Genomic DNA, 22,484 nt, shown 5'->3' on the forward strand with positions numbered 1-22,484 from the left:
TGTGCCATCCATTCCCAGCTGGGAGAATTGCAGTCCAAGACAGGCAGGAAATTTGCATCTCCAGGAATTATGCAGGGGGAAAAAAATCCTTATAGAGATCTCTGAAAAATCCCTGTTACATTTCAAGATCTGGAATTAGGGAGTTGAATGGATCCTTTTGTTAAAGATCTTTAATACCCATTGTTCCATAAAAAACCTGTGCTGCTGATCTCTGACAGCTAAAAAATAAATAAATTAAATAAAAATAAATCTCCAGCAAAATCAGCTGGAGACACACCTTTATTTCCTGGCTTTGCAGGTTAAAATCAGCAACTCCTTTAAAGAAATGGTAAAAAACCCCTTCAGGCAGTTCCATTGCCTCAATATCAAAGGAGCAATTTTGTTACTGGGTGTTATTTTGCTGCAAGGAAGTTTGTCAACATCAATTTTCCTTGTCTCCAATTTCCCTCATACCTGGAGCTCATTTTCACTGTGTAAATTGATTTCCCTCCGAGGATCCCTTTATTAGTTCCAGCCACAATTCCCTGTCAGCTCCTTGTTTTGATTTATCTGTGCACCCTGTGTCACACCCCACCCTTCAGTGGCTTCTTCCCAACCCAAACAGATTTAGGGCCTTTCATCTTCCACACAAATCTTCAAAGGAACAGTTTTATGGGCTTTGCAATTCCCTCCAGTCCTGGGACATTCCCACCTGCTGCTCCAAGGGCTCACCCTTCCTTGGTGGCATTCCCTGTGTTCTCCACAGCCCTCCCACACAGCAGCTCCTGGGTTTGGGGAGAAAAACATCCTGGGATTGGTCAGAGGGTGGGAAAATGTCAGCCTTGCTCCCTGTGTGCTTTCCAGAGGGATGTTCTGCCCTCTCCCAGCACCTCCAGCCCCCGGACAAACCCAGCAGCCACAAGAGCAGCGCTGGGGACGTGTCTGGACAGTGCTGGGGCCACATGTGGCTCCCATTCCAGGAGTCCTTCCCAGGAAAAGCCCTCCAGGAGCCTTCCTCTGCCACACTGGCACCCCTGGTGAATCCATGTCTGTTCTCTGCTGTGGCTGCTCCATCCCTGGGGGTGTTCAAGGGGTCTGGAGCAACCTGGCCTAGTGGGAACAAGAGGAGCTTTAAGGTCATCCCACGGTTCTGTGAGGGCACAGTGGCACCAGGAAGGGTCAGCTGGGGGTACCAGGAGCCAAAGGGCCCAGTCTGGTGACCAACAATGGTGATCTGTAGGGAATGCATGGAGCAGGAGGGTGATCCCACCCCTGATCTCACAGAGTGTCCCCCAGATAAAAAACCCTTTTGTCTGTGCTGTGGGAGCTTCAGTGCACAAAGCAAAGTGCCCTGAGCACATGCCCAGCCCCAGGGTGTGCAGACACTTCCTGCCTTTGTTGGGTGTCCAGGTCCCCTCCTGCTCCCACCCAGAGCCCAGCCCTGGAGGGGGCACTGGTGGGGCTGGAGCAGCATCCCACAGATCCATGGGGATCGCCCAGATCCAGTGGGATTTCACTCCCTGGCTCTGAATTTCCTTGTTCTGCAGGCTCTGCCAGCCTGTCCATCTCCTTTTCCAGGAAATGATCCCTGGGTGAGCCCTGCAGACCTCCCTCTGTTGGTAACTATTTCTGTCAGTGCTCCCTCTCTCCCAAACAAGAATTCCCTTTTTCCAAACCCCATGGCAAGCTCAGGGAGTCCCTCCTTGTCACTCCTGAACTGGCTGTGGAATTTGTGTGACATTTGCTCACGTGGCACCACTCCAGTCCCACTTCACTGGGATTGCTCCACAGGTTTTCCTGCCCATTTCTTCCTCTGGGATGTGTTTGTGTCCCAAGGAAACAGCCCCAGCACCGCCCTCTCCTTTAGGAAGGAAAACTTGGGAGTTTTGCCCTTTGCAATCCAAAATCAAATCCTCCACCAAGCCCTGGGAGCCTGAGCATCCCTGCCCCGCTCCTTTCCCACTGAAACTCCTCTTCTCCAGCCTGGAATGCACAGGGAAGAGGAATTGCAGCACTTCTCCCATAAAAACTTGGTCCCTTCCTGCTGCTGGACATTCCTTTTGCTGCACAGAACTATGGACACACCCTGGGAATTGGGATATTCCTCCTCTGCTCGCTCCTCATGCCCAAAGCCCTCCCACTTCCCCATTCCCTCAGTTTTAACCTCAGGAAAATTATCTAGAATTTAAAAAGGAGGATGGAGATGGAGGCATGGATGCTCTCATTGCTCCTAAATCCAGCTGCAAGAGGAATATTGGGGAACCCAGGTGCTGATGGATGTGAGGTAATCATGGAAAAAGAAAACTTTTTGAGGCAAAGACCAGCAACCAGAGTGTTGTAATTCAGCTTTCTTTGTTAAAAAAACAAAACAAAACAACCCAAAACATAGAACAACCCAAACATTGAACAGATTTGTTAAACCACAGACATAAAAGAATCAAGAAATACTACCCAAAAAAAAAAAAAAAAATACAATTGCAAGAGACGTCTTGTTGTCCAAGGCCATTGGATTCAGGAGCTGCTGGTGCCCAGCCCTCAGTCAGTGGAACTGCTGTGCTGCCAGGAACACAAACATTGGGAATACACAGCGCTTACTGGAGAAGAATTAAGACTAAAAGATATTTACCCCTTTCAAATAAATATAGTGTCATCTACAGATATATTTAAATTAGTAAAACAGGTTTTTTAAAGCAACCAAATATAACAAAATCATAAATCAGATTCAGGTTTTCTTGTGTGTGTTAAGAGCTTTTTTTTTTTTTCTGTGTTTAAAAAAAACAACAACAAAAATACAAAGCAAAGTGTCTGAAAAGTCAGATTCTCCACAGGGAGTGAAGGTCACCCTCCCTTTGTTCTGAGGGTGGGAGCGAGGTCTGGGAACCACTCAGGATCCTCCCTGTCCAAGAATTTTGGTGGGACATGGACCTGCCCCATCCTCTAAACAAACCAGGAGGTTTTTCCCCTGCCTGCCGTGGATCCCAGCACAGCCACACCCCAGGATGAGGGGGAGCCCCTGTGCTGGGCTGAATGTCAGCCCTGGGGAGGAACTCAGGTGTAGCTATAAAGTCTCTTTTAGGCAGTTTAGAAATTAATTCAGTGTTTAAAAAAATACTTTTTATTTTTACTCATTACCACTTCCACAGCTGGAGAAAGCAACACCCCTTCTCAGGCAAGGAATAATCCTCTGACTATGGGATCTTTTGGGATCACCAACCCCAAGCCACATTTCCTACCACTGCATCATCAAATGGGAGCTCAGCAGCATCCCCCACACATTCCCAACCCAGTTCCGGTTCCAACTGGGAAGAACTCGAGCCCAGGCAAAGCCAGCACCATCCTGGGTGCAACTCCTCAAGGGGACACCCAGAATGAGGAGCCCTTGGAGCTTCCCTCAGCACCGAGGTTTCTGGGATGTCCTGGCAGGGATGAGGGAGCAAATTCCCATCCCTGCAGGATGAGCAGATTCCCATCCCTGCAGGGTTGAGCAGATTCCCAGCCCTGCAGGATGAGCAGATTCCCATCCCTGCAGGATTGAGCACATTCCCATTCCTGCAGGATTGAGCACATTCCCATTCCTGCAGGGTGAGCAGATTCCCATCCCTGCAGGGATGCAGGAGCACATTCCCATTCCTGCAGGATTGAGCAGATTCCCATTCCTGCAGGATTGAGCACATTCCCATCCCTGCAGGGTTGAGCACATTCCCAGCCCTGCAGGGTTGAGCAGATTCCCATTCCTGCAGGATGAGCAGATTCCCATTCCTGCAGGGTTGAGCACATTCCCAGCCCTGCAGGATGAGCAGATTCCCATTCTTGCAGGGATGCAGGAGCACATTCCCATCCCTGCAGGATTGAGCAGATTCCCATTCCTGCAGGGATGCAGGAGCACATTCCCAGCCCTGCAGGGTGAGCAGATTCCCATCCCTGCAGGGTTGAGCACATTCCCATTCCTGCAGGGTGAGCAGATCCCCATCCCTGCAGGGTTGAGCAGATTCCCAGCCCTGCAGGGTGAGCAGATTCCCATCCCTGCAGGATGAGCAGATTCCCATCCCTGCAGGGTTGAGCACATTCCCATTCCTGCAGGATGAGCAGATTCCCATCCCTGCAGGATCTCCCTGCTTGGCAGCCAGGCGTGGCTGGCTCTGGCTGAGGCACAGGCTGGGATTCAATCCCTGGGGTCCCAGCCAGAGCTCAGCACCAGCCTGGAGCCACCCTGCCCTGGGGCTGCCCTTTCCCAAGCTCCAGGAGCTGCTTTGTTCCAGCCCTTTCCCAATTCCATGTCAGGAGGTTGCAGTGGATGGAGGAAGAGCTGGCATCCCACGGGAGCAGCCCCAGGTTGTGTAAGGACGTTTGGCAGTTTCCTCAAGGATTTGTTTCGTAATTTGATTTTCTAATAAAGCCCGAGAGCTGAAGGCACAGGTACCTTCCCAGACTGAGTGGAAACGTTCCCTGGCATTCCCTGCAGCCAGACCAGGACTCTGCCACTGGGAATATCCCTCCAGGGTTGGGAAGTCACAGCTCCAGGGACCAGCCCCACTGCCCCTGCCTGGACCCACCACAGAGCAGCCCCTGGAGCAGCCCAATTTATTCCCTTGCCCGAGCCACCCACTGGGAGAGGACTTGGACAACAGCAAAGCCACTTCCAAGGAGTCCCAATCCAGCTGAAGGGCCTTTAAAGTTTGTTCAACTGTGCCAGAGTCCCTTTGAACTCCGTGGCCACCAAGGGGGCTGTTCCAAACAAAAGCCTGTTTACCAGAACACGGTGTCTGAGATGGAAACCACTGCAAATTCTGCAGGAAGTTTTAAGAAAAAAATATCATTAAAAGTCCATCACGATGACATAAATCCCCCTGGTTCTTGCAAGGCTGGTTCCCCTCCCAGCTGGAGGAAGGGTTCATTTAGAAAGAGGAACCCAATGGGTATGGAAGTGTCTGGCCAGCAGCTCCTGCTCTGTTTAGCAATCCCTGCGGGATGCAATTCTGGGAACACCCCAAACAACATCTGCCAGCCTGGGAGCCTGAACTCAGAACAACTGGAGAGGAGCAGGAATTGGAAGCTGGGGTCAGCTCAGAGCACAGGACCATGGCACAGCCACGGGCTCTGTGACCTGCAAGGTCTTTTCCAACCTGAATTCCATGGACAGAACAGCCCAGCAGGACTTGCAGGGAGCTGTCAGTGGAGCAGATTCCTGTGGAACCTCCTGTGGGTCACTGTGGCTGCAGGGCCCTTGTGGGGAGGGTTCATCTCCCTCCCTGCCTGACCACAGGCTCCAAAGAGCACAACAGAGAAACAACAGGGAAAATCCCAGTGCTGGCCAAGGATGGGGAACTGGGAACTCTGTCACTCCCCTGCCCTCCTTGACACATCTCACTCCATGTTTGAGGAAAACACGCAGCAAGGTCTTTCCCAGGGCTGAATTCTCCCTTCTCCATACCCAAACCCATCAGAGCAGCACAAGCTGGGGGCTGCCATGCTGGATAGCAGAGGCTGGGGCAGCCATTTCCATGATTGCAGAAACTCCTTGTGGTCTCTTCTTTCTAAAATGAAATTCAGTTTTACCCCATTCCTCGGCATCTCCCAAACCTCCAGGAAAAACCAACCCAAGCTATTCCAGCTGTGCCACCAAGCTCTGGTGCAGGGCAGCTCTGGGGGATCAGTGACTCCAGGGTGAAAGAAATCAGCTTTTTGGCAGATCAGCTTTGAGATGTGAGCTGTGGCTGACCAAATTCAGCCTTTTTGCGGCTCTGTGCTGGTACCTGGTTTAGTTTCTTCCTAAACCTCTATTGCCAAGGAGATGCTGATGAGATGCCCCCAGAGGTGGGATCAGAGCCTCAGGTTAGTACAAGAGAAAATCTTCAGCAGCAAGTGAGAAACCATGGAAATCCACAAAAAGCAAAGCAAGCCAGTTAAGGATTAAATTAAAATCAGCTGATTGCTTAAAAAATACTTTTTAGTGTGACAGCTCCTCTTTCAAAGCAGTGTGAAAGGGTCACCAGGAGGACACTGTGATGGTCACCACCCTGATGGACAATGTGTCCAAGCCAACCTTTGGCAAGTCTGGCCCCAGTGCTGAGCTCTCTGTGGAAGGCCCTTGGTGCCAGGTGACTTTGGGTTGAGGTGGCTGAGATTCCAGTGCCTTTGCTTTGCATCCCAAGGAATTCTGCTGGTGGGTTTTGGCACTGAGAGCCCCCATGCTGAACCCAGGCCCTGCAGGAGCTGCCCTGGGACCTCACAGCCAAAAAAACCTGCAGCTTGAGTGGCAGGTGACAGACTGAGGTCCCCTCTCCATGGAGCAGGTCCAGCAGGAGCTGGGATTTCCCATCACTGCTCAAAACCATCTCAGCCTTCAGCTGGAAGAAGGCAAAACTCGAGTTCAGATTTTGTGATTCATGACTTATTTATGCCAAAGCCTCTCCACTGGCATTGGATCTGAGATGCTCCAACCCATTGCACTGGCCAAAAACCTTGGGGTCTGCCCTCTGGATATTCCCAAAGCAGCTGCAAATCCTCATGGATTAACTCAGCTTCCAGAGAGCTGGACTGGGAATGTCCACACTGACAGTGGGAGTCTCCACACTCTGACTGAGCTGGACTGGGAATGTCCACACTGACACTGGGAATCTCCACACTCTGACTGAGCTGGATTGGGAATGTCCACACTGACACTGGGAATCTCCACACTCTCACTGAGCTGGACTGGGAATCTCCACACTGACACTGGGAATCTCCACACTCTCACTGAGCTGGACTGGGCATCTCCCCACTGTCACTGGGTATCTCCCCACTGTCACTGAGCTGATTTGGAATCTCCACCCCAGCTGCCATGGAATAAAGTGCTGATTGTCTCCCCTGTTCCTGCCTCAGAGCAGGACACGGGGCTGGCAAAGTGGGAGTGTGGAGCTGCCCCTGCCCCAGCACAGCTGCAAACTTTCCAGCACAAAGTGAGTGAGCACCAGGGTGTCCTTAATGCCCCTTCACCCCACAGAACTCTGCTACAAGGAGAATCCAGTGGGAAGTGACAGCTCCTGGAGCACCCCGGCTTCCCAACGGCCAAGATTAAAAAAAATGGGGAATAGTTCACCAAGCCACCTGCACAAAGCACGAGCACAAAGATCTGCAACACAGACAGCAAAGCAGCTCCAGTGGGGAAAGATCAGAATTCCAGCTGATGTCAGAGCACAGAGGCACAATGAGCAAATGGGTCAGGAACTGCAGCTTTCCAAAAGGTGACACTTTGGAGCAAAGAAAGCAACGTGTCCCTCAGGGGACAGTGCTGACTACAGGGAACTACAGGAATTCTGGGGTGCTCAGGGATGGGATGGCACCACCCACAGCAGCAAACCAGGATTTCACATGCAGATCATGGATTGTGCTCAGGGATTGCTCCTGGAACAGGAGGGTGCTGATGGGATCTCATCAAGCCAGACCTGATGCACGAAGGAGGATCAGGCCAGGCCCTGCTCCTTAGAGCAGAGCTCACTTTGATTACTCAGAGGTGGGCAGGCCCTGGCACAGGTGCCCAGAGCAGCTGTGGCTGCTCCTGGATCCCTGGCAGTGCCCAAGGCCAGGCTGGACAGGGCTGGGAGCAGCCTGGGACAGTGGGAGGTGTCCCTGCCATGGCAGGGGTGGCACTGGGTGGGCTGTAAGGTCCCTTCCCACCCAACCATTCCATGACCTCCAGCAGCCCAAGGTGGCTCCAGCCAGCCAGGACATCTGCCCTTCTCCACAGCCCAGAGCCAGTTGGTCCCATCTCCATGGCACATTCCAGAAGAAACACAGCAGGACAAAGGGAACAGTGCCAGGCAGTGCACAGAGACCCCAGGGAATGTGACAGGGCAATCCCCACCCCTGATTTCTCTCTGCAGGTGGTTTAGGGGCAACCATGGCTCCCTGAGCAGGGCCATGAGGAGAGAGAGCACAGGGCTGCTCATCCCATGCTGGATGAAAGCCTGGCACAGAAAAGCATGGAATGAGCAAGCCAAGGGCTTGGCCTTCTGCTGACTGCAGCTCCTGGGGCTCTCAGCAGGAATTCCCCCCTCAGTGCTCACTCCCAGGGATGGGCACTGTGGGGAGGAGCATCCTGGAGGACTGGCTCAGCAGCAGGGAGCTGCCTTGGATCTGAGAGTGGTGATCCAAATCCAAAGGGTGGCAGGGCCCCGAGTGAGGAGCACAGTGACACTCAGAGGCCCCCCCACATCCGGTGTCCAGCAGCACATGGGGGTGTGAGTTTGGGGGAGTGAGACAACATCAGCCAACCTCTGCCCCCCACCCTCACCTGGGCCAGGTAAGGCAGCTCAGGACCCCCCCAGGCACTCTGAACACTCAAAGCAGGCTCCAGCAGATGCCAGAGCCAAAGCCAAGGAGCCCCCCAGAGCCAAGCACAGCCCTCACACACACACAGAGGGCACAGGCAGCACTCCCCTGGAAGTGCCCTTTGGAATTCCTCCTCCTGGCTCGTACCAAGGACTTCTTCTGGCTGCTCTGCAGGGCTGGGAGGGGCTGGAGGGGCTGCAGGAGGTGAGCAGAGCCTCGGGGCAGTGGTGGCAGCAGGAGGCAGCTCCGGTGCCTGGGACTGAGGAGTGAGGGGTCGGATCCTTGTGTCATCTCAGAATAACCTTGTGCGTTTCCTCGAGCTCAGAGTCCCTGCTTGTCCTGCCTAGGATTCCTGAGGAACCACTTCCATCAGCTTCTGGCACAGCACGGTGGTGGAGACTGCAGAGAAAGCAAAGGAGAGGTCAGGAATCACCCCCAGCACAAACCTGGGTCCATGAGGGAAGGGCTGAGCCCTCTGCCTCCCCACCATGAGTCCAAGTACAGCTGAAGGCTTGGAATATTCCAAGAATTCCATTCCATTCCATTTATTCAATAAATCAATTTTTAAGTTCCTGTGTTTCTCACTGGACATGTGCAGAATTATCACAGTCTGTTCCCAGAATATTTTCAATATTCTCCTTACAATCCTTTGGTGGAGGAAAACAATGAATATGGTAATTTACTACCCAGGTATTGCAAAAATGGCTTTTCCAGGAACTGAGCCTAATACTCAGGACAAAAAAAGTGAGCGTGGGACAGAGGAACAGAGAGAGAGAGACAGGGGGAAAAGAAGAATAACAAGTGCTGAGTGCTGCTGAAAGCTTTGTTCTTCCTCATGAAACACCCAGCTAAGGCTGGGCACTTCTCCTTGTCTGCTTTTCCAGGTCAGCCCCTTGCAGGAGAGCAGGGAAGCAGCTGCTGAGCTCAGTTACTTGGGCAGCAGGGATTGACTTTCTGGGCTCAGTTGTTGAGGTTCTGTGTGTCAAGCACAGCCTCTCCATCCCTCCAAACACACCCTGGCCTTGTGGCAGCTGGTGGAAAACCTTGGAGCAGATACCTTAAAAATAAACCTGACAGAAAACATCCAGGGAGCTTCCCTTCCCTCTGCCCTGCTGCCACAGGGGGATGCCAAGGAAATCTCTGCCTGGATCCCAAATGCCAGCACTGCCTAAGCCATGGCTTGGGACTCATTGTCAAACTGAGGCCAGCTGTGCTCAATCCTCCCTACACCACTGGGAAGGGATTCTTTGCTGAGCAAAGGCTTGGCCCTGAGCTATTCCAGGAGCAGGGAATTCTGCTCTGCTGCTAACAACCTCTTTGGCAGGATTAAAAGCCCCCAAAAACATGGGATTGGTCCCAGACTTTGGCATTATTGCAAATCAGGATGCATTTTGGATGCTTGGCACACATGGCAATCATCAGGATCAACTTGTTCCCATGAAAGAAGAATGGAGCAGAGCCAGGATTCTGGAAGCTCCTCCAGAGGGAGCAGAGCCTGCACTGCAGCACAGCACTGGGAAATCTTTCGGGAGCCAAAGCTGCTCCTCCCTGGAGATACTCACAGATGCCTTGGAGAACCCACTTGGGCTTGTTTTGCCACCAGACCCCAAAGAAGTAAATGGGGATCCCACTGAGGATGATGGCAAAGCCGATCCCGCACTCCTTGGGCGTCATCCAGAAGGAAACGGCGATGAGGAACAGGCAGGCCAGGATGAAGAAGATGGGCAGGCAGATGTTCACCTGAGCAGGGAGCAAGGGACAGCTTAGGACATGTGCCAGAGTTTATCCAGCCTGGGGAGGGACAGAGTTACTGTCTCCCCACGGCCAGGAGCCTTTCTCAGCACCTTTTTGGACCTCAGCTCCATAATTCCATATCCAAATCATCACCAAGCACCAAAGGCAGCAGAGGCACAGCACAAGCTGGGGCTGTTTCCCAGGGGACTCCAAGCAGGGCACCCACCAGAGCAGCCCAGCTTTGAGAAGAAAACCCCAAAAGCTGAGGGAAGAGCCAGCCAAGATTCCCTTTGGGAAGGCACCAGTCCAGGCCCGTGGGTTTCTTTCCCTGTGGGTGCTGCTGCCTGGCACGGACCCGAGTGTGCTGTGGGATGAGGGAGAAACAGCTCTTGGGGGAGAAGCACCAGGGGCTGACAGGATCTTGGCCTTCCCCCAGATGGGACATGGGGCTGCCAAGCTGGCCAAGGACACTAGGGACAGAGCTCAGCACGGGGCCGGCTGCTTTAGCAGAAAACTATTTTAGGGGAATTCCACGGGGGTACAGAGTGTTACACTGAGAGCCACAGCCTGGGATCTGTCCTGGCACTCATGGAGAGTAATCCCACCACAACACCCTGTCCCTGTCACCCAAAGCTCCCTCACTGTGCTGTCCCCAAGGCGGCTCTTTGTGCTCCTGCATGGATTCAGCAGCAGGGACACCTCCTTTAGCCACAACACAACATTTCCCTGCAGTCCCAGCCCCTTTTCCATGCAGGACCAGCAGCTGAGCCTCCCCTGGTGCTGGGAAGGAGCAGGGGAGGGGTCCCCTGGCAGTGCCCACCCCGTTCTCACCTTGATGGGCCTCTCCAGCTCTGGCTTCTTGTAGCGCAGCCACATCATCCCAATGATGGCCAGGGCCACACACAGCCAGTTGAAGAAGCTGAAGAAGTTGATGACTGAGAAGATGTTGTTGGAGAAGGCATAGAGCAGGGTCATGACACACTAAATTCAGGGAAAAGGCCATTAGGAAAGGGAGCACGCAAAACCACCTATGTTACAACACTAAACGGGGGGATTTAGGGGAAATACTGCCAGGAAAGGGATCACATTGACTATTTTTTACTTATTTAAGCTATTTCAATTGGTGCCTGGAACCATTTCATAGGATCATGGAATGGTTTGGGTTGGAAGGTCCTCAAAGCTTAAAGGACCTCTAGTTTCAACCTCCTGCCATGGGCAGGGACACCTTCCCCTATCCCAGGTTCCTCCAGGCCTTGTCCAGCCTGGCCTTGAACACTTCCAGGGATGGGAAGAATTCAAGACAGACGTGGACAATGAGGATATGATGGGAAGGGTCCATCTCCTGTGGGCACATGCAGGAATGGCTGTGGCTCCATGCCAGTGGGATCCCAGCCCTGCTCACCGTGAACACGAGGGACGGGACGGGGGTGAGCAGCCGGGGGTGGATCATGGACAGGATGGAAGGCAGGTGCCCCTCTCGGGATCCCACGAAGAACAGCCTGGGAAGGGACACAGAGAGAGAGGGGACACAGCCCAGTCACAGCCCTGCAGGGCTCTGTGCTCAGCACACAACGAGTGAGTGGGGCCAGCCCGAGCTCAGCCCTGCTGGCCCCGAGGCAGGAGTGGAACACCAGGCCTGAACAGCAGGCCCTGCTCACCAGGGAGGCTGGACATGGCCAAGGAATGCAGGAAGGATGGATTTCTATCCTGCTCTCCAGGGACAGCAGTTAAGTGACTCCTCAGGAAACCCAGGGATGTGTCAGAGCCGGAACCATCTCAGTCCTGCCCCTGCCCAGCCTTTCACCCCTTCCCGAGGGATTCTCAGCCCTGAAGTTTCCCAACTTTCTGCTTCTCATAAAATGCACTTTCTCAGCAGCCCCAAGCCCCGAGCCTGTGTCTGGTTCTGTTTATTGACCTCACCAGGACTTTGCCTGAGGAACACAAGATTGACACTACTGAAAGGTTGCATTTAATCTGGTTTGAAGTCTGACTTTGTCTTCCTGCATTCCCCACGTGGCCTCCAGGCCCTCCAGACTTTGTGTCTGCCCACAGCCACCCTCTGGAGGAGAACTCCAAAGGGTGAGGAACTGAGCACAGCTTGTAAACAAAACCCACAGGATTGAGCAAGGAACCTACCGGGAAGAAGTGAAAAGAGATCCATTGACAGACCCAAAGCACGAGAGCCCCACAAAGACAGGGATGATCCAGGACATGACACCGAGGTGGTAGTTCCCAAAATCCTAAATGGGGGACAACAAGAGACATTTCACACTCACAACGTCCCAAAAAACTCCGAGCTGCCTACAAAGAGTATTTGGAGAAATCCCAAAAAATGCCACAGCTCAGTGCTGAAGCTGTGACGGAGTTTCCCATATTCCCATGTGCTGTTTCCCTTCCCTGAAAAAGCAGATTGTGGAATTGCTGAAATACATCAGCAGCCAGCCCTTCCCTCGGGGGCAGGACACGACATTTACCCACCAGCTATCGGAAAGTTCGAGACCAAACGGAAACTGTGAGGAAACTCAGACAGCAGCTCCTGCCAAGTGCTGAGGCAGGAGCTGGGAGCCAGCCCTGGGGACACGCAGGGACCTGGCCCTGCAGCTTTTTGTCACAGGCTGAGCCTGTGCTGCTCCACTGCGGGTTTGCACCAACAATACAGGATTGATTTCCAGCCTCTGCTGTTCCAGGCCAGGCTGCATAGGGCTGGCTTGGACAACCTGGGATAGTGGAAGGTGGGTGGGATAGGATCCCATGGCAGGGAGTGGGATGGGAAGAGCTTTCAGGTCCCTTCCCACCCAAACCATTCCAGGATCTCCTGCAGCACTGGAATAGGGCCTCTGTCCAAATCCAAAGGATGGAGCAGTGTCACCTGAGGGGCTCAGCTCATCCTGGGCTGGGAGACTCCCCCTGAAGCCCTGAACAATCCTAGTCAGGCTCAGTCTGCAAGGTCTGCTCCCTTCTGAAGCCATCAGGGTTCCTGACCACACTGGCATTTTAACTAATAGAAGTATTATTTTTCTCTCAAAGAAGATATGGAGAGAGAACAATCCAGTTCAGTGTTGACTGAGTGACCTTTCCCCATAAATATCAAGCTCTGGTAACTGATGGGCAGTCACAAGGCCAGCAGCAACCTTCCCTAGCTCAGAATGAAGAGCAGCACCGAGTGCCACCCTCACTGCTGCCCAGGATAATCCCCTGGGGATCACGTTGTTCTCCCCTGCTCTTTATCTCCTGCTCAACATCAGGGTTTCTGCAAGCAGCCCTGAGCAGCCTGGAAGGAAGCAGGAGATGTGTGCAGTGATTCCAAGGCTGATTTCACCTGCCCTAGGATGAGTCAGGCTGGAGCAGAGGGATCTTACCACGGCCACGGCCTCGGACGTCAGCATCTGCTCGGTGCTCAGCGTGGTGAAGTAAGCCAGGTTGGTCAGCACATACACCAGCGTGACCACAGGCAGGGAGATGATGATAGCCAGGGGCAGGTTTCTAGGAAAAAAACATCCATTGTCCTGGAGCAGCTCTGAGGAGGGAGCTGCTGATCCCAGGGATTGCCAGCCTCCTGAGCTCGCTCTGAGCCGCTCCGTTCCCTGGCTTTTCTGCTCTGCAGTGTCCCAGGCACACACTGCTCCCACAGGACAGGGGATCCACAAGGGAAAGGCTGCCCAAGGAGTGGGGGACTCCCCATCCCTCGAAACCACATGGATGTGGCACTTGAGGCCATGGTTAGTGGTGAACATGGTGCTGGTTCACAGCCTTAAAGGCCTTTCCAGCCTCAAGGACTGAGTGGTCCCTGAACAGCCTGGAGGCTGCAGGTGGAGAGGGAAGGATGATGGCAGAAGGGATGTTTTGCATGGAGAGGCCCTGGCTGCCTGGGCAAGCAGGAATCCAAGATCACTTTTAATTAAAAATACCCAGTGGCACCAGCACAGGGATTCTCTCTGGGCAATGGAGCTCCCTTGTGCTGGGGGGATTCCTGGGGGAGATGGCAATCTCAGGGATGCACTGGGCAGTTTTAGGCTCTATCTAAACTCAGCTGTCTGGACTGAGGGAACTCAAAGAAAAGGAGTTCAGGCACAGCCTAAGTGGGTCTGTGAACAGCCTGTGTTGGTACAAATATGCCTTTCCCAACAGTTTAATTCCATTTGTGAAGGGAAAGTGCAAAAGGAAACCCTGCTTGGTGCCACTCTAATTGCTCCAGCAGAGCTCCAAGCTGCAGGAGCGGAGTCAAATACCAGGACTGCATCCAGCAGACATGAAAATAATTGCAAAATGCAGCCCCCCTTCTGCTGTTTCTCTGGGAGGGGGTGGATCCAGCCCTGTGCTTCCCAGCAGGACCAAGGCACCCCCAGGGGCAGCCAGGATGGGCTCTTGCACAAGTGCCCCCAAGCCTCAGCTCCCAGCAGCTTCCAGCAGCTCCCAGGCACCTTCCCAGGAGCAGAAGGGATTTCTCAGCACTGTCCTGCTCTGCTGAGGGCCCCAAATAACCCCGAGAGGCATGGGCAGAGCAGGAAGCAGCTCTTGCTCAACAGCACGGGACAAACACATGGAGAGCAGCACAAACACATGGACAGCAGCACAAATGCTCAGTGGGAGTTGAACCAAGGCAGCAATAAAGCCCTGAGTGCTCTTTCCTGGCCCATAACTCACAGAGGTGTCAGGCCAAGGAAGCAGAAATTTCTCCCAGTGCTGATAACACAGCACAGGAGAGCAGGGAAAACAACAGCCCTGCTCCTGCAGGCATCATTGCTCCCTTTCCCTGATTCCAGGGAGGTGGAAGGTCATTAACTCATCTTGTTTTCACTTTTTCCAGATGAAGACCTTGGCTTCCTCCTCTGTTAAACACACGAGGAAGGGGCTTCCCCAAAACAGCAGCTTTTTCCCCAGGGAAGTCATGCCAGGACTCACACCTACCTGTAGGGATTTATCATCTCTTCTGTCACAAAATTCAAGTAATTCCTGTAATTTCAAAAGGACAGAGGTTAATTCTGGTTAAACAACCCCTCCAGTTTAACTCATCTGCACAGGGATCCCAGGAGGGGCACAGGCACTGATCCTGTAGGAAAGCTTAGGATGGCTGATGTCTAAAGCCAGGCTGGACGGGCTTGGAGCAACCTGGGATGGTGGGAGGTGTCCCTGCACACTGGATGATCCTGAAGGTCCCTCCCAACCCAAATCATTCCATGATGAGGATGGCTACAAGTGGCCTCTTTTCACAGCAAATCGAGAGCAGGTGCTCAGAGGACTGACAAGGGAGCCCTGCAGGAGCTTCAGTTTGGAATAACTGGAGCTGGGATTGAGCTCAGTGTGGCAGGGAGAGAGGGCTGTGCCTTACCATCCTCCATAGGCAAAGAGGCCGCTGTACAGAGCCAGCACGATGTTCCCAACGCCCACCTTGGTGCCCTCGAAGGATTTCTCAGGGGTCAGGTTCTCCACGTCACCTGCAGGACACAAACCCTGCTCAGTGCCACGGGCTCTGAACCCCAAAGGCCTCCAGAGAAACCTGGAGGCAAGAGCTGCTCTTAGGATGGAATTCTTTCATCATCACCCTGCTCCTTTCTGGGTTATGCTGAGCAGGGGCACATTTTCCCTCGTTTTCCAGGGATCGCTCCAGTTGGGTTCATCCCCACATGATGACCCCAAAAACTCATCTCAGGCAAGGACTGACTCCTCCAAACTTTCTCACGCTGCGACGTGCTGTCACCAAGGTGATGTCCCAGGGACATCCTTGGGGACCTTCCTGCTGGAAGATGCTTTGCAAACAGAGATTGTCACATTGTCCTCTCAACTCCAGGCTGCTGGCCTTCGATAAAGCCCCAGGATTTCCTGCACTTCCACCAGCCACCCAAACCCCCAGAAACCCAGGATTTCCTCCAGTCCCACCAGCCACCTGATAAAGCAGAGGCCTGTGGCAATCCCTTTGATTGAGGGAAGTCAGGTTCTGGGGGTTTGGATATCAGAAGTCACCTTCTTTAGGGCCTGATGATCAAAAGTTCCTGTTGTGGATCTGCTTTTGAAAGAAAACGCCAGAAATAGAAGATTTGATTGTGCCTCTGGTCCCAGCTCTCCCCGAGCAGCCCCAGGTTTATTTATTTTGCTTTCAAATGCTCTGCAGTTGTTTTGTTCCCTGTCTTTGATGGAGGGGCTGGCTGTGGGACAGGGATGGCAGAGCCACACTCCCAGACTGAGGGCAGGGAACTGTGGTGGGATCCAGAGGGGCACCTCTGCACCCAGGGGGAGCCCATGTGATTCCTCTTAGGGCACAGAGCTCTCCTAATCACCCCAGCAACTGCATCACAAGGCAGTCAGCAGGGCCTGCAGCTTAACCCTTCATCCCTTGGCACTGGGCACCCAGGAGGTGCTGCTGGAAAAGCTCAGGGATGCTCCAACAAAGCTCAGGTGTGCAAGGCTCCTCCTGCCCAGATCCCAGTCCCAACTGTTCTCTGCTGGAGTCACCTCTTTCCCAGCAGCTCCTTGCACCAGAAGGGTCTTCCCTGAATCTCCCTTGGGATGTGCTGGATGTATTTGATCCTCCTCAGCAAAATGCACCAATCCTTTTAAAAAACAAATCTGAGTGCAAGAGGAGAGCCAGGAAACACAGAGACTGATAAAAGGCTGAGTTTAACCTCAATTCCTGCCTTGCAGGTTCTGCACAGAATCCCAATTTAGCTCAGGTGACTCAAAGGGCTGAGCAGGAGGGGTGGAATGTGATCCCCTGCATCCCTTGGGCTCAGCTTTCCCCACCTCATTTTCTGCCCTTCGTGAATAATTACCAGTCTGGTTCTTTCCAGGCCTTTTGTTATGGGAATAAGAGACACATTTTGTTCACAGTGCCTGCAATTAGCTACTGCAACAGCACATGGATGGACTGGGAGAGCAGGAGGCTCTCCAGCATTTCAAACACCCCTCGGGATATCTCTTCTCAAAGGTCTCAGGCTCTCCATGTTCCCACCCTGATCATGGACCATCACCTTCACCACCCAGGAGGATGCTCCCATCTGGGAGCAGCACAAGCACCACTCCATTTCTTGTCCACAGCTCTTCCAAAATCCTCCTTGTCTGTCACAGGCAAAACCCTCTCAGGCCAAATGTTCCTTCTCCTGAGGCGGCCAACACCTCACTGCCCTTCCCACATCACCTTTGGAGAGCTGGAGCTCCCCAAAACCTCCCAGTGAGTTGTTAAATTTCTTATTTCTGTGCCCCAGGGTCAAATGGATTTAGCAACATGTCAGGACACAATTAAATTAAACCACAGGAGTGCCTGTATCTCACCATCCACAGCATAAAAGAATTCTTCCTTACATCTAATTAAACCTCCCAGTTTAAAACCTCATCCCCGCAACAAGCCCTGCTAAAAAATCCTGGAATTATTTAGGTTTGATCCTAATTTGGAGCTTTGATCCAGCCCCACCCTGTGAAGCCGGGGTGTGCTGCACCATCTCCCAGGCACTCCATCCTTCAAGCCTCGACAATTCCAACCCCAGGCTTTTGATCTGGCTGAAATTAAGGTTACAAATGTGCAGGTGAGGCTGCCAAGCACGGCCTTGGGGCATCCCCAGCTCATCCCGGGCTCCAGGCACTGCCCTGCCCATGCCCAGCACCCCGGAGAGCCCGAGCCTGGTTTGAACCGGCTGTTCCACCGCACTCTGCTCTACAATTAACCAAATTAAGGTAACGAGCTGTGACACAAAGCCCATTTGCGGCTCCTCCAGCTGCCAGGACTGCGGTAATTGTGCCGGGTCAGCCGGGGCCCTGCCGCGGGAGGGCTGAGGGAGGGCCCGTGAGGCGCTGCGTGTCTGTGCCCGGCCTTTCCTTCAAAAATGTTCATTTGCTCCCCGGTCATGTCTAGTCTGGTTTTAATAGCACAGCAATCTTCTCCTGCACAGAGCATTGCAGGATAATTAAATATTTTCAACTTGCCCCAACAGCAAGGAGAGGGAACTCGGCCATGGGGAGAGGGAGCCCTCAGCATGGGGAGAGGGAGCCCTCAGCACAGGGTGTCTGTCCCCAGAGCCCCAAAGGAGGAGGAAAACAGGGACAATTCAGGGAACTGAGTCAGGAAAAGAAGCGTTTGACACCTGATTAATCTGATTGAAGTGATTAATCTGCAGCAGGAGGCTGCTGTGATTTACAGGGGCAGGGTGTGGCAGCTGTCCCTGCTGCCAGGGGAGGATGAGGAAGGAGCCTCCCTGCGAAGCTGGAGAAGCACCGGCAGGCTCCGGTGGCATTTGGGATGCCAGGGGACAGCAGCAGCAAGGAATGCTGTCCCTGCCATCCTCCTGTGCCCTCAGGATGTTTCCTATCCATTTGGAGGATCCCTGGTGGGAGCCAGGCTGGGCTGGGTGGGGACATCCCCCTGCTCAGGGCTCCAGACTCCCTCACAGCTCCAGCCTTGTGCCAGGAGCCCTGGCTGACCACGGAATCCAGGACTGCTTTGGGTTGAAGGGACCTCAAAATTCCTCCCATCCCATGGCAGGGACACCTTCCGTTGTCCCAGGGTGCTCCAAGCCCTGTCCAGCCTGGCCTTGGGCACTGCCAGGGATGCAGGGGCAGCCACATCTTCCCTGGACACCCCAGCCAGCGCTGCCATCCTCACCCCAATACTGGCTTGTAAAAAGCTTTCTAAAGGTAATATTGTGGCTGGAAATCCTGAACTCTGCTGGGAGGGTTCTGAAAGTACCAGAAGGAAGATTCAGATCTTCAGTGAGCAGAGCTTGGCTCTTAAAATGCCATTTTTAGTACTCCAGGTGCAAGGAAACGTCTAGCACTGTGGGGTTGAGACATCTGGGTGCTGCTTTCACTTATCAAATCCCTTTTGCTACAAAAGGCCCCTTTGGCCTCTGTATTTCTCCCTGGGGGTTATTTTGGTAGCTCCCAGTCCACATTTTTTCCCTGCCCTTTTTTAGTGAAGAATCCCATGACTGAGAGAGAGAGGGAAGGAAAATTGAGTCTCTTCCTTTCCTCCAAGGCTTGGAGCAGCCTGGGACAGGGGACAGTGTTCCTGCCCATGGCAGAGGTGGGACTGGAGGAGCTTTGAGGTCCCTTCCCACCCAAATTATTTCATCACTCTGCAAAAAACAAAAGCAAAAAAACCAAACCAAACCAACAAACAAAAACCCACTGAAAAATAAAGCCCAAACAAAAAAAAAAAACCCCAAAACAAAACCAAAAAATCAATCAAACAAAACAAAAAAAGAAAAAAAAAAAAGCCCAAATTAAACCCAAATCTCCAAATCTCATGCCCAGCCTAAGCTCTGCTCTGGAGTTAAACCTGCCTGCTCTGTCCTTAACTGACCCCGAGCTGCTCTGGCAGATGCAGCTCTGCATCCCTGACAGCCCAAGGAAGGGAGGCAGGGAGAAAAATGCTGCTGCCACCAAACAGCTCCTGGAGGCACCACAGACCAGGAATTTCCCAGCCAGGATAAAGAAAAGGGACAATAAATAAAGGGACAATAAATCCAATAAAAGCAATTCAATAAAATCAGTGTTAAATTCTATTTCTCCAAGTCCCAAAGGCCCAATTCCAGGTTTTTAAGCAGAGCTGCTGGTGAGAGATCACACCAAGGGCTGGAGCTGCATCCCTGCTCCAGCAGCCTGAGGGCACAGAAACATTCCAGAAACCCTGAGGCATCATCCACAGGGAAAAAATAGATGTCAAACATGTCTGTGATATGTTTATTTCTAGTTTTTTAACATCAAAACCTTTCCTGAACTTCCTCAACTCTAAAAAGCACAAGGGTGTCCTTGAGGAATCCCAGATTTTTTGACCATTTCACACCTCAGTCTGTTTTAAGAGAAATTTTAAGGTGTGGGTATGGAGAGGACAGAACCACAGACTTCTGTGTCACATCCAGGGCAAAAATATCCCTCAGCCCTGCTGTCCAAACCTTGTCCATGACCCAGTCCCAGGTATCCCACTCCCCAGCTGAGGAATACTGCCAAAATATACCCAGCTGGACAGAAAGCAAATTGAGAGAGCTGGTAAAATGAGAGAACCAAAAGAAATCTTGTTTTCATAATACTGGAGTGAAAAAACTCCAACCCTCTTTATGTTTTAAGTTATTTCTATTATTTAAGTAAGTTATTTCTTACTTAAATAATATTATTTAAATAATAGATATTAATATATTATTGATATATTATATAAATAATAGATCAATATATTATATATAATATATTAATATATTATATATAATTATATTATATATAATAATATATATTATAGATAATAATTATAATATAAATATAATATAATTTAAATAACATTATTTAAATAAGTTATTTATTTAAATTTTATTTATTTATTTATTTATTTATTTATTTATTTATTTATTTATTTATTTATATTGTTTGCAGGCTATAATCTGGGGGCCATACACAAGATTTTACAAATCAATACCCAAATCCAGGACTTTTCAAGCCACACATTTCCAGCCCCAAAAAGTTTTTTAAAAGTTTTACTCTTGGATTAATAAAATAATTTCATCCCAAGCAGCTCAGTTCCACTGAGTCAACCTCCAAGCACTTGAAAGGCTGAGTAGGAAACCAACTTCAGCCTCCTCCTTTGGGAAGGGCAGGGAAGGAGTGATGGGAAACAGCTGCTGACAGGGAAATGTTCTTTTTGTGGGCAAAATTGCCACAGAGTCCTTTGTCCTTGAGAGATCCCTGCTCTTCTGCAAACCAGGAAAAGAGCCAAGGGGAGGATAAAAAGAGAAAAAGCCAAAGGCTGAAGGTGGGAGGTTAATGCAGAGAGACTTCTGTGAAATGACAGAAATTTCCACATTTGAGCAAAAAATGTGGTGCTGCTCCTCCGGGCTCTTTATGGATACTGGGAACACAAACCAGCAGTGGGACAGGAACCAGTAAAACCAGTTCATTGTCCAGAACATCCTGGGGATACACAACCCCATCCCCCTGAAAATTGGGTGCAGATCTCACCCCAAAACTGCTGCCAGCTTGGATGGGGTCACCCAGCTGCTGGTGGGAAGAGTCTTTGTTCAAAAAGAGCAACACTGGAATGGGCACAGGGTGTGGAAATGTGGGACAAAGCTGGAGGACAGGTCAGTGCTCTCCCATTGTCACTGAAAATGGGAATTTTTGTGCTTTTTTGAATTAAAAAAAAAAAAGAAGAAAAAAGACAATTTCTTGCTGTATCCCTGCTAAAAGCACAGAGTGACCTGAGAAGATAACTGAAAGGAAAATGGAGCAAGCTGCAAACTGCAGGTGGGAGCTGAGGAAGGGACAGGAAAGGAGCTTGCACATTCTTAAGGACTTAGCAGAGAGCCTGGAACTTCCCAAAGGAGATTAACAAAACCCATGCTGGAGCCAGGCAGAATCCCAGCTCTGGGATTCTGGACAAGCAGGAATGGGCACCTGGACAAAGTGGGAGCCAGGATCTGCTGTGGATCCTGAGGATCCCACTCTGATCCTGTCTGGTTTGAGGGCTGGCTGCTCAGACAGGGAGAAAAGTCTTTGCTTACAGGTGTCCCTGTCGAGGAACTGCTTTTGATCTCCTTGCCAGGTGGATCAGCAGGAAAATAAATCACATGGAATTCTCTGCCCTGCAAGGTCTGCACAGCCACAACCACCTGAAACTTCAAAGGAAGGAAAACAACTCCTGGGACACAGGAGGGGAAGGGGGGTTTTATTGTAACAGGGCAGAAATCCCTTCGAGGTTACACAGAAGCCAAGGGAAATCTCATGGATTTCCACCTGAGGAAGCAGGGCACAAAGTGGCCCAGCCTCCCCAAAAAGGCCAAAAGAACAGCACATTCTGAAGATGCAAATTGAGATTCTATCTGCAAACAAAGCCCAGTTGTAAAGATCTTCATAGTAAAATGTTAACCAGCTCAAAGAGATTTATCCTGATTTATCCTTTTCCTCCTGAGAGAGATTCAGGTCCAGCAGAGCAGGCTGGGGAGCTGGGCAGAGGGAGGAGGTGTGTTTTCTGATAAGCCTCAAACAATGTCCCTGTTGAGTGTCTGCACTGAGCTGGAAGAAAATAAAACCTCTGACAAAGCAAGAAATTCTGCAAAGACAGCACTGGCTCCCAGAGCTGAGACAGGAATTAGAGACCCACGAGCAGACACAGACTCACCCCTGTGCAGGGACACCATTCCCTGGAGATTTTATCCCCTTTCAGCAAACAAGGACATAACTGTTCCCCAAGACACATTTATTCCCACAAAACTTGCACAAAAAAGCCACACTTTGGTCTAGCTGTGAGTTAATCAGGTTTGGAACAAACTCAGATGGGTTTGGAACAAACCATCTCCCTGCTCTGAGAGGATTTTATGGGTGCATGAAGCAAAGCAGCAGAAGCACCAGAAAATCTGCTTTATCTTCCCATTTTTGTCTCCTTTTCCAGGTGCCAGAGCCAGCTGAGAGCTCCAATCTCTGCTCCTCGTGGGCTCTGTGTCCCTGGGTGACCCAGAGCTGGCCTGAGCCACTGCACACCTGGAACAGGA

At 51.6% G+C, this 22,484-nt stretch overlaps 1 protein-coding gene across 1 annotated transcript in view; it reads right to left on the minus strand.

The window, feature by feature from the left end:
• Positions 1-2,297: 2,297 nt before the first annotated feature.
• Positions 2,298-22,484, minus strand: part of SLC7A5 (solute carrier family 7 member 5) — a 32,026-nt gene continuing 11,839 nt past the window's right edge. Inside the window, exons 3-10 of the mRNA XM_036390258.2 lie at positions 15,353-15,458; positions 14,932-14,976; positions 13,383-13,506; positions 12,160-12,263; positions 11,426-11,522; positions 10,855-11,004; positions 9,852-10,029; positions 2,298-8,688 (exon numbers count right to left, since the gene is read on the minus strand). Coding sequence (XP_036246151.1) covers positions 8,633-8,688; positions 9,852-10,029; positions 10,855-11,004; positions 11,426-11,522; positions 12,160-12,263; positions 13,383-13,506; positions 14,932-14,976; positions 15,353-15,458 — 860 coding nt within the window. The 3' untranslated portion in view covers positions 2,298-8,632. The remainder of the gene's footprint in view (positions 8,689-9,851; positions 10,030-10,854; positions 11,005-11,425; positions 11,523-12,159; positions 12,264-13,382; positions 13,507-14,931; positions 14,977-15,352; positions 15,459-22,484) is intronic.

Source organism: Molothrus ater, chromosome 12 (assembly GCF_012460135.2).
Source record: "Molothrus ater isolate BHLD 08-10-18 breed brown headed cowbird chromosome 12, BPBGC_Mater_1.1, whole genome shotgun sequence".
Lineage (NCBI taxonomy): Eukaryota > Metazoa > Chordata > Aves > Passeriformes > Icteridae > Molothrus > Molothrus ater.